The sequence below is a fragment of the Pleurodeles waltl genome, chromosome 11 (assembly GCF_031143425.1).
Source record: "Pleurodeles waltl isolate 20211129_DDA chromosome 11, aPleWal1.hap1.20221129, whole genome shotgun sequence".
NCBI classification, from domain to species: domain Eukaryota; kingdom Metazoa; phylum Chordata; class Amphibia; order Caudata; family Salamandridae; genus Pleurodeles; species Pleurodeles waltl.
In genome coordinates, this window is record NC_090450.1 from 19254103 (window position 1) to 19267023 (window position 12921).

The 12921-nt window shown below is 40.5% G+C and overlaps 1 protein-coding gene across 1 annotated transcript in view; it reads right to left on the bottom strand.

Annotated features, from left to right (window-relative positions):
• Window positions 1–12921, bottom strand: part of LOC138265055 (receptor-type tyrosine-protein phosphatase eta-like) — a 112045-nt gene that overhangs the window by 41504 nt on the left and 57620 nt on the right. The window contains exon 10 of the mRNA XM_069212602.1: window positions 5137–5391. Within this exon, the coding sequence (XP_069068703.1) occupies window positions 5137–5391 (255 nt within the window). The remainder of the gene's footprint in view (window positions 1–5136; window positions 5392–12921) is intronic.

Consider the following 12921-nt stretch of genomic DNA (forward strand, 5'->3'; position numbering starts at 1 on the left):
AGGGCTCCGCAAGCCTGGATACCTTCTCTGCCATGGCCAGGTGAATCAGCTTTGCTGCCACGAAGGTGCCACCAGCTTGAGAAACCTGAATCTTCAGCCCAATAGCAACACACTTTAATCAGTCTGGCTTGGCAGTTTCGTCCCAGACCTCAAAAGGTCTCAAACTTCAGGGATGGTAGGAAGATTATAGCCATACACAACCAAGAGCTTCATGTCCCCAGGAAAGGCTAGCAGCAATGTCCATGGCAAGTTGAGGTGGAAATGGTCAGGTGGGCAGTTGCAGCAAAAGCGTGTTATACCTTGGCGTATTCCTGTAGCTTAAACAGGAGGTCAGCCTTATGATCCTTGGAGTCCCCTTCTCTGTCCTGCGTAGAAGTGGGAGTAGGTCCATCATTCTGAGCTTTCCTCAGATCACAGACAGCAGGTCCAGTCTTCTTCTGTTCTTCCTTAGGAGCTAAAAATGTACTGAAGAGGATGTCCGGGGATGCCATATTTATGTTTGGCACTAGCTTGTGGGTGGGGTAACTTCTGATGCCTTCCTAGCAAATGAAGTAAAAGTTCCCACAATAAACTTGCCCATTTTCCAGTAGTACCTGCCTGCCCTACTGAGAACAATCCCACAGTGCCCCTTACTCTTAAAAAACAAAATGGTGAAACCCTTCTCCCCTTGTACATATCCTCTGTTGTTGAATCTCACCCACAGAATACATTACAAATGTGCCATCCAAAAGTGTGGCAAAGCAAACATGACGTAATGCCTATCACTGCAGCCTATCTGCTTCAGTTTCACAGCTGCAGTCCTAACTGTCAAAGGACCCCTTTTGACAGGAGAAAACCTTTCTTTTAAATATTATTGTCACTGCTGTATAGATCCTGTAGCTTAAAAGGCACAGTGCATGTTATTTAAGAGAAGGACATGAAGAAATGTGAAGTTAACTTATCTTTACAGTAACTAGCACCCAACAAGTATAGTCACTGGCTGGCCCACAGAGAAACGCTGGGAAGTGATACTAAACTTTTATTCTGCTATCTCCAGTCAGGGATCAGATATAAAATGATTGTACAACAATTTTAATACTTATTAAAAACCCAACTAAATGGTGAAGTTGAATATTTATTAAACATTAAGGAAAAGTAACCTTCCAAAAGTTACTTTGTGCTTGCCTGAAGCTCCTGGAGGTGAGTTTGTACTAGCTCTCCAGCTGTATCCCTGCGACTCATTATCCCTGATGAGGTGTGAAAACTGCTTCTAGAGCAGAGACAATGGCCTGGGTGTGGGGAGGTGTTTTGCTCCTCTGGCAAGAAAGCCATTTGGAATTGATTCAAGAAATTATTTTACTTCTATGGGGCTTTTTCTATAACAAACAAATGTTATCTAACACCTGACCAGGCCATTTCTTTTGTATTATAAGTCAAAGAAGGCACCGAATCCTGTGGCGAAGATTTCCCCCAGCATTGGTTTGAAAAGCCCAAGAAGGAGAACGCTGCTTATTAGCATAGCCACATTTCTGAGTGGGTAAACACTGGCTCTGCACATGCGGAGAAGGGTTCATCCATCTTGGATTTTGGGAGTGAGAGGCACTTTGGGCTCATTTGTGTTAGAGCAAATAGGAACGACTGCAGAACTCGGTAGGGTTACCCTTGGGAACGTTGACCGCTTTGGTTAGGGAGGGACCTGGAGTCACCTCTGCCCACTAGCTAGTGACAGGAATATATGTGACACCCAAGGCACCTTCTTCAGAAGAATCTGGACCTGTTGAAAAACAGAAAAAGATCTGCATGTGCTGTTTAAGTGTTAACTAGTGAAATGCTCTCTGGCCAGACTTTATATGGTTCAACTTGGGAAAATTAGGGCGGATTCTGGCTGCCTAGCAGTATAATCTTTTCAGTACCACAATGAATATTTTGGGTGTACAAATGTTAATGAGGTTAGTGTAATACAGGCAAAACACAACCAGGTGCTAGGTAGTACCTTCCAATGGCCAGATTGGCAAAAACAGACTATTGTGTAAAGTTGGCATAAAGAAGATTGGTCATTAAACTCCTTGGTCACTTGTACATACCATATAACACACTGTTTTTAACAACTGGTAGGCTTAGGGGCATATTTAGGTTTTGGCAGAGAAGGAGGAATGCTGTGAAATCACATTCTTCCCATCCTATAGATTTCTGCTCTATTTACGGACCAGAAACCTCTGGGTAGTCTCCGTCAGATTCTCTATTGGTTCCACCAGTGGTAAATCTTGACTCAGCGGTCCATCCACCATAGGCTGCCTGGGTGACAGTGGCACTTGTCTCATACTGTAAAGACTGGATGCACTATCTAATTTTCTGTGGCCAAGCATGCCATCTGATGCATAGAAAATTATTCATCATTCCTATATGCAGGTAAACTCCTCCCTTCAGATTGGGATTATTGGTGTTTGTTAGTCTAACATAGGAGTGAATAGTTCATCATCAGAGAGCATTTTGTGCCTAGCCCTTAAACTATAAAACCAAATTCCTGAAGACATAAGAAATATTCCTAACCTACTTACCTATTTCTAACCTACTTTCCTTCTGTACCAACTCCACACATTCTATCCTTTATAGCTTCCACTGAGTTTGATCTAGATATATATGCTATTTCCCTTTTGATATTTAATGCTTATGTTTATTGCATCTATATTGTCATATGTAAGGCACCCTGGTGCACCAGAGGCTTGTGATGTGCTCTATCATACTATAAATATATAAACCAAAAGATAAATAGATAAATAAACATGCTATGTGCAAACAGAATATCGGTGAAGTCTGAAGGGGGTTAGCTAAAGACAAAAGAAGGAAAAAATCATTTAACGCATAGATGCCTTTATAATCCCAAACCTTGATTTTATCCTCCTTTCTTTAGCATCAAATATAATTGTTCTTTTCTCTACCTTCAATTTCCATGGTGTCCTTTTCGATTAACTCACCATTGCATACTTTTTTTTTTCTATCCCATAACTGTTTTGATTTGCCCATTTTGGGATTTTTCCCTTTTTATTCCTAAATCAAAAGCAAATCTCATAGGACCAACTTACAAGGAATTGCCTGTAATAAACAGGAATTCAACAAGAGGGCAGAGAAATGTTAACAATCATTATTGTCCTGAACAGTAAACTATATGTAAACAGGAAAGGATTGTTGTATTAGTTAATCCAATATGTATCTAAATAGCTATTTCAGATATTATTTGAAATAGGACATGATATTTCCATTACTGTTCCAATACGGCAAGTGAGGTTTTAGATACACTATGCTGAAGGTCAAATCACCTATTTGCAAAGTAGTTTAGTCCACTCTTCTTACATAAAGAAGAGAAAACGTACTTTAAGAATGTTTGCAATGGGTTGGAAATCACAAAGGCCATGCATTTACAAGAAACAAAATGGCATTCAAAATACCATCTGATGCTTCACTTGACAAAATAAAACCCATTTCCTCCAGTTGTGCAGGAAGGCACAATTGTAGACACTGCAGACCTAATATAAGCAATTCAGGCCTGTGGAGATTCACAAAAAAAATCAATGTGCAACACAAATTTCTTACTGTGATTTATATTATCAGGATTAGCATTTTTTTTACCACACAATATGCGATTTGTAAATTTGATTTATCTTCCATCAAGCAAATGCAATAGAAGGAATTGGTTTGCGGGTGTTTTTTAGACAACCAACCAGCAAATACTCTGGAGCCTTTATGGGAATTAATGTAGTGCCTGCAGGACGGTTTATATCCTGTAAATGCCTGCAGATTTATTCATGTCTAGAGTAAATGAGTTTTCATGTTGGGACTGTTGAGAGATACAGACATTTTATTAAGTGTGTGGTGAGATGGATACAAAGGTACAAATGGATCTTTTCCAAATGCACATTTTACTCACATTTCATTATGTGGAAATCTACATTGGTTGGAATTCCACCTGAATATTACATATTCTTGTGGGTGCTGGTGAAAATCTATGAAGACTTTAGGTTTTCCATTAGTACTCCAAGGACACATGATTTTTTTAATTTAGTCAAACAGAAAATTATTAAAGGAGCAAATCTCTGCACTGTCCTTCTTATTTGTTGTGAATCAAAATATTAGTGCATATTTTCCAAATCTATATTGAAAACTAAGGGCCAGATGTAGCAAGATATGCTTTTGCGAGTCTGAAATTGCGAGTCGGTGCAACTCGCAATTTCAGACTCGCATATGCAGAATGGTGTCTCAGACACCTTCTGCGACTCGTTATGGGGTCGCAAAGACCCACCTCATTAACACTAATGAGGTGGGTCGCTTTTTGCAACCCCATAGCGAGTCCCTGCACTCACAGGGATGGTGGCCTGCTGAAGTCAGCAGACCTCCATGTCAGTGACTGCTTTTTAAATAAAGCAGTTTTTTTTCTTCATTTTGCAGCCCGTTTTCCTTAAAGGAAAACGAGTTGCAAAATGAAAAAAATACCGGAACCATTTGGTTTCGTTTTTTCAGAGTAGGCAGTGGTCCATTAGACCACTGCCTGCTCTGAAAAAATATTTTTGTCGACATTCTCAAAGGGGACCCCTTCCCTTTTGCGAATGAGTTACCACCAGTGTCACACTGGTGGTAACTGCGAGTTGCTTTGTGACAGCATTCGCGGTCACAAAGCAAGTCTGAATTGCGATGCGAGTCGCAAATAGGAAGGGAACACCCCTTCCTATTTGCGAGTCGCATTCCCAAATTGCGAGTCGGTACCGACTCGCAATTTGAGAATGAGCATCGCGGGAGGCCGTTTGCATGGCGCAAACTGCGTTTTTCGCAGTTTGCGACATGCAAACGGCTTGCTACATCTGGCCCTAAGAATCCAGATTTTCTTGGTCATCAAAATATTCCCATGTAAAAATTTCAAAATAAATGTCCATATGAGATGGACTTTAAGGCTCGGGAAATCTAAAAAAATCTAAAACAAATAGTATATAATGATTATGAAATTAGAAGACAATGAGAATAAGTTGTCAAGTCAAAATCTCTCTCTCTGTTCTTGGTGTGTGAGGTGCTAACAATATGTTACTTTTAAACTTCAGGCATAGTGGTATCGTAGCTAAAATAGTAAGTTTTTCAAAATTATTCCACAGTTCCATTGAAAATGCTCACCTGTGAATTCTGATATTGTGCTGCTGTTCCCCAATATGCCATTTCCAGCCACAGCTGAGACTAAGAATGTGTAGGGATTCCCGGGTATTAAATTTATGATGGACACAGATTCACTGAATGTTCTCACACTTGAGGCAGGATTTCCTAAAACTTGCACTAAATAGAAGCTTTTGTTGCCAGTTGGTGGTAGCCATCTCAGAGAAATTGAATTGATGGAGATGTCAGTGATAATTAAATTGTTGGTTACATTGGGTACTGAAATAAAAAAAGAAGTGTTACTCTTCAAGTGAAATGTTTTTCCCAAATGAAATACTAGAAACAATAAAAAAAAAGTATTTTTCTCTGCTCAGGGTGGTAATATACTTTAACACATTTTGAAGTGGTACAAAGCATTGTTAAATCTTGCCCCAAAATAAAGAGCCTCTGTAATTGACTCACATCTGAAAAACTGACACATATTACAAAATTCCTCCCAGAAGAAGGTAGTCAAGTTCTTTTGTGTTATTATTGCATGCAGCGCTCCAATATTACTATATTTCACTTCCACATCGCTATGTCAAGACCATTAATTTCCCATGGTCAGAAAACTAACACAAATTTACAATATAAAAGGCATTGCAATAGAATTAATAATTTTCTGCAACCACTGTCTCTTGAACCTCCGTGACCAAACAATTTTTTTGGTCCAGGGCATAACTGTTTTAAAGTGATATAGAGAAGTCAAAATAAACTAATGAAGTACCATCTGTGATGAATTACTATTCTCAAATTCTAGCTTATAAGCATGCAAGCATTCAGCCATTATTTCTGACAACTCTTTGAATTAATTTGTCAATGATTGAAAAGGTGGTTGAAATGATAACTTATCACAAAATTATCTATGCTGAAACTGAGAGCACACTTAGGCCCTCATTATGAACATGGCAGTCTGGGCTGCCATGCCGGTGGTAATTACCCCCACCGGCATGACGGCCCAGACCACCATATAATATACGTGGCAGAACTGCCACTATTGTAACTCCACCACCGCCAGGCTTCCACCGCCAGGCAGCCTGGCGATGGCGGAGTTACATATCCGACAGGGCAGCGCTGCAAGCAGCACTGCCCGCCAGATAATGTTCCTGGTTCCACCAGCCTTTCCCTGGTGGTTTACCCCGCCAGGGAAAAGCTGGCAGAATGGGTGTCTCGGGGCCCCCCTGGGTGCCCCTGCACTGCCATGCACTTGGCATGGGCAGTGCAGGGGCCCTGTGCACATCCCCGTTGCGCATTTCACTGCCCGATTTACGGGCAGTGAAATGCACGACGGGTGCTGCTGCACCCGCTGCACTGTTACATTGCCACCGGCTCCAAGTGGAGCCGGTGTCTATGTACAGGCCCTGCATTCAGCTGGGCCTGCGGGCAGAAACACTCTTTCCGCCCGCCTGCCCAGCTGAATGTACATTATGTGGCGGGCGGGGTCTTCTGTGTTTTTTAACAAAATACAAGGCCCTCCCAATTTTTTCATGTAGAGTAAAACTCCAAAACACCGTAAATCTACTATCAAAGCTGACACATTCCTAATAGTCATTATTGTGTGATTTCTTTTTTTATGATAATTAAATTACATTTTAATTAATTGATCCTGATTACATATTTCAGTTTCCCAACATGCTGCAACTGCAGGAAGTGGTGTTACACCTGATCTCTGTTTTGACAGTTTGTGTGTCATTTTGATTTTAAAAACTGGAGTTATTTCCTCATAAGCACATATTTAAGTAGTTCTGAAGACAGAAATAGATAGGACTCTAGACATGTTCAACATACTATGTTAATTTTCAATTCAGAGCTATATGAATGGGGATTTGTACTGATTTTTCTGAGAACTATATGATACAGCACGCAAAACAACACTCACTCTGTCTGCCTCATGTCACCTACACTGTATCTCAGATGCTATTTACATATATCTGACCTTAATTGTCTGACAAATGCACACATACATTTGAAACATATTGGAATATTTCTCACAGAATATGCAAGAGAGGTCACTACTTTACTTTCTTACTCCACAACAATTCAAATATGAATAGTTAAAATTGATAGAAAATCAATAAAAATAGCACATTTATATTGATATTTTATAAAGTAATGATTGGAGAGAATGATGCTGCTATTTCTTCCACTAAATAATGCAAATATAAGTACTCTGGGACACAGTTGTATGACACGAGACTTAAGATCCACCACCAGCCCATACCATAGTATAATACACCATGTACAGCTTACACGCACAACTGTACTACAGGATTTATATTTATCTTTGGAAGAATAATTACTTCTGCTTCTTTTTTGTCTTTATGACAGCCATCCACACAAAATATAACAACTCGTTTGTTGTTTGGTTGAGCATGTGGCACAGTAGAAAAATCCAGGATCTCCTAAGGCACCATAGCAATGAGCGATTAAATCCTTGATACACTGTCGCTAGATTCTAGGTAATCCCATTTGGCCTTACAGACACTTGCTGGAAAAGTACCAAGCATACATTCATGATACAGAGTGTGTTGTTCTTTAGGTTGGATCCAATATAAATACATTTTAGGAAAGACATTTGGAATCAAGGAATCGTATATCAGACCTTGGCTATCTCTCGTATAATTTGAAAGACCAAATTCTTCCTAATTGCCCAAGTAGGAATATATTATTATGAATTAAATTTACCCAAAACCAGCTAAATCACAGTTTCCTGTGGTTGTTCTAAATATGATAACCACCAATTTCAGTAGATCCATCATTAACTGTCATAAGCATCATGGACCTAAGGTTGCGGACTTTCCTAAGCAGTTTATCCGAATGCAATATAGCACCAAGTGCAGTAACATTAGCTATAGATATTATGCCAAGTTCAAAACAGACATTATGCCAAGTTCCAAACACAGGGGGTGTCAAATATCAGTGGTGTGTGTGATGTTAAAATTTACTTTCAATTTTCTGCTGTTCTGTGGCATGTGCCACAAACAATGGGAAAGCATATTTTGGAGGACTCAGATTTACGGTTCAGACCTCAATCAAACATTTTTAAAAATATAATTTATAATGATATTACAAATATTATTTGTTAAAAAAACATTTTGAAATTACCCCCTATTTTTGGTTAAAAATGTTATCTGAAATTAATAATCAATGTAATTTTTTTTTACCAGTATTGAAGAACGCAGGTATTTGTAGCTTAAATAAAATGTGAAAGAAAAATATAAATCCACAAAAATGCATAAATGAAAACACCAATAAATATATTGTTTAATTTCTGAAACTCTCATTATAAAACTTAAAATGTAACTTTTTGTTTTCAAACTTTCAATCTTTATTGGCATTTTACATAAAACAAATCATGTAAGTCAGCAAGAACAAATCCTTATTGATCCCCACTCCTGATTTCTCCCTCCCTGTGGGACATCACCAGCCTATAAATACTAAAACATTTCTCATCCCTAAAGAGTTGAGACACAAAAAACACAAGTAAATAAAAAATTGACAGCATTTATCTGGAAACAGAAATGCATATATTTATTTCCAGTCAGCACTAAAGGTCAATCATTGACAAATATGTGGATGTCACTCACTGTATCATTGGAGTTGTGGGGTTAATTCTCTAGGGGACATTTAATCAGGGTTAGGATGTAGGGCCTACACTTATGGTTCCCAATCGAGTATCAGTGTAGGCCTGGCTGCAGTGTTAACCAGGCAGGAAGATGGGTCAGAATTACCCTTAGCATATTTACCTACAACGCCAACATCCTAGGTCAGGTGAGGTTGGGTGAGGAGAAAGCTCTCCATCTCAAGGATATTTTTCACTTAGCAAGGGCAAGGTCTATGATCATGGCAACAGACCTACCTGCCTTGTATCTCATGAGGAGGCCCAGGAGATATATTTTTGTTTGGCACAGGCACATTGTCCCAGTCTACTCTGATAGCTGGGCCGTAACATCCCCCATCAGCACTTTAACGTAAAATCTAATTATTGAACCATGTTATTATTTACATTAGATTTTGTTTTAAAAAATACATTTAAATTAATACTCATGAAACATATTATTAACGTGTTAAACCCCCAATATTTAGTTAAAGTAACCATCCTAATACTAAAACAGAAAGGGGCATATTTATACTTGGTTTGCGCCATTTTAGCATCAGTTTTTTTTTTTTTTTACGAGAAAATGGCACAATCTTAACCCCATATTTATATTTTGATGCTAGCCCCGTCTAACGTCAGAATATTGGAATTTGCGTCATTTTCTGGACGTGTGAATCCACCTTGCGTCAATGAGATGCAAGGTAGGTGTTCCCATCGAAATAATGACGCTAAGCCCTTAGCGCCATATTTATAGCCTGTGCAAAAATAACGCACGGGTGGGATGCGGACCCAAATAATGACAATCCCCAGGAACACCCCCACCCACACCAGAGGGACGCCATAGGATGGGGGACCCCATCCTGGATAAGTATTGTTAAGTATATATATATATATATATTTTTTTGGGTGCCATTGGGGACCCCTTACATGGGCACTGGGTATTATGGCCTTGCCCCGTGGACACTGGTCCACCCTGGGTTGGCCATTGGGGTGGTGGGCATGACTCCTGTCTTTGCGAAGGCAGGAGTCACTTTTGGGTGGTAGTACGTCAGAAAATGACGCTAGGCTGGTTAGCGTCATATTTATTGCCACTAACCAGCCTAGCATCATTTTCTGATGCACTCACACCTTTTCCCCTCTCTCCATCCGCCCCCCTGCTAGCTTCTTTTCTTTAGATGCTAGCCTGTCCTATGTGCAACCGTACGTCATTCCATAAATATGGCGCCTAGCTGGCGCTATGGATTTTACCACAAAACTGCATTAGCACATTTTTGTGGCAAAATCCATAAATATGGTTCGAAATACCCAATCACTCAATTGAACCCAAGTGCCTGTTTTATACCTAAAAATATGAATTCAATACTTGAAATTCTAATTATTGTTTTAAATTTAAAATTATTAACTTCAGATGAATTGGATTAACTTTAAATTAATGCTCAATCCATCTAATCTCCAAATAAACCCCACCACTCAAAGGTAATGAAATCATTTCAAATACTGCAATTTAAAGAAACAAAGAGTTTACAAACTATCAAAAAGTTGTAAATTCTCTTCTGTATCCCTCATGCAGTACCAAGAAGCATCTTCAAAGTAAATATGTGTCTTTAGTTTGATGAATGAAGGAAAGTAGGAGAATGAGCTGTGATGTCAGGAAGGCACCAATGAAAAAGCCTTACACCAGACGTGACTTCCCAGAATAACCATGGCTCTCTTCTATCTGCACAGGCTGCTCCAGAGCCTCTGGGTAAGCTTTAACTACTGCAGGTTCTTCTTGTCTGGTGACCCTCTCTTCATTGTTCACTGTTCCTACCCCAGTGTCTGCTGCTTTTGCTGCTACTCTCCCCGGCCTCAGGTAAGTGCTCCTGTTGGACTGCAGGCATGCAGCCCTATTCCTGCAAAGCACTCAATCTCAATGTACTGGTGCTGCCAACTTTGAGGCAAACCTCAAAGAAAGCTTTTCATTTTCTGGTAAACAGAGATGGAAACACTACTGTTTGTGTATGACATTTTATGATTGTTAAAAAACATTCTTACATGCATGTAAAGCCTAAACTGCCCGCAAGTATATCATTTGTGAATGCATCTGCTTCATTAGTTTCCAGGATGTGCATGCGGCGTTGGCTGGGCTCGCTGCTGCCTCAGCTCCTGCAGCTCTGCACATACCTTGCATTCCAATCAGATTTGGTCTGTTATACACGGTCAGGCAATAGCAGTTGTGGTATTTACCCTCAAATAAATCACTTGGGTTTTAGAGACTGGACCTCCAGTCTACCGGCCTTGCATTTGTGACAAATGGGGAGTCAAAGCCTAATAGGACAAACATCAATTTGGAATCAGCAGAAGCACCCTTACATTGCTCTTAACATTCTGTTCAACTTCTCTGTTAGAGTGCAGGTAACCTGTTACTTAAGATGAAAGCAGAATCCATTGGTGGTTCTTGGTGTTATTTTAGTGAGACAATGGGAAAGCTGGGTAAGCAAACTGATGTTTCTAAATTCAGGTTTTGGTGCAAGGACAAATGCTGCTAGCAGCGATGTCAGTTGTTCCATTTGTTACCTGGTGCCAGATTGAAAAAGAATGGCTGTTGACCTACCAAATTTATGCACAGCCTCCATTAGCTGCAACCCTGTGTCACTGTGGAAAATCTACGGGTGAGCAAAACTTGGCAGAATGGCATGGAGGTTTTATTTGACTCCATAGAATTCCACGGAGTACAACTTTCTATTCGCTATACGTGGATATGCCAAGCTAAGTCTGGCCTTTGTAACCACTGGCCCGCACTACTATGCCGATATGGAATGCTAATAGATACATTGAGATTAGAGGTAAAAAGTTATAAATGTATACTTTTTTCATGGGCCTCTGATGCACATTGAGGCTTCCTCTTCCCCCCCAAAAACGGCGGAGGATTACCAGCATATCATCATGTGACTGTTGCTCTCGGCCATGTTCCGATTTCTTACACACAGACACACCCAGTCAAGCTAGGTTTGTGTGAATGTCCTGCCCTAGCTGATTCTCCAACAAGGCTCTATGATTGCATTGATTCCACTCTGAAGTTGTAAGGACCGACTGGCCTTACTCTTGGTAGGTTAGTTTTACTTTGAGCCTACCAGTTACAAAAGTTTTTTGTGTACCTTTTCAATTAGTTTTTTTTTTTTATATTCCACCTTTTGTTTATTGTATCTGAAACTGGTAACCTTAAGGGCTGCTGCAATCAGATCGGAGGCAGGCAGATACCTCGCATGGCAATGGCTGCCTGGGTTTCCTTTGATAATCATGGGGTCCCGTAGCTATGATGTTAAATAACAGTACCAACACTCAAGGGGGTTAAAGTGGGGCTCACTAGCGGTGACTTATATCAGCCTGTGAGATTTTATAACACTTGGTGCAGATGTTTTTTTCCTTGAACCTCAGGGCTTCCACATGTTTTTGTACATATGTATATCTTAGGGTGAATTTAAGTGATAAAGCTTAGGATTTCTTGCTGTGACTGTGCACTGGTGGTATGCACCCTTCAATTAACTTTTGTATAAATGATACAATGTCCTTAAATCAGGTCATTAAGACCTTTTGATCATTCTGGTTTTACTATTTGTTTTAAAGCCACTGGACTTACCTTTTTTCTGTCCTGAAAAGGCCTTGAATAAATATGGCAAAATGTGTCGGCCATTCAGACCATAGGAAGCCTTCTGTAAAAGGCTCAAAAGAATAATTTGGATTGAGGGCCACTGCTTTCAATTTCTAGTGGTGCTGGACACATAGGCCCTCATTACAACCCTGGCGGTCGGCGGAGAAATGGCGGTAAAACCGCCAACAGGCCGGCGGGAAAATAAATGGCATTACAAGCATGCCGGTGCCCGCCATGCTAAACCGCCACTTCTCCACTCTGACCGCCACGGTGGTAATGACCGCTGGGCTGGAGACTTCGGTCTCCAGACCAGCGGCTACATACCGCGACCACGACCCTGCATACCGCCATGGATTTTGTGGGGTTCTGTACCGCCACTAAATCCATGGCGGTAGGCACTATCAGTGCCAGGGAATTCCTTCCCTGGCAATTATAGGGGTCTCCCCCACCTCCCTCCCCTGAGTCTTCCCAGAACCCCGACCCCCCCTACCATCCCCAAAGGTGGCAGGACCCCCCTTCCCCACCCCCCAACATCGACATA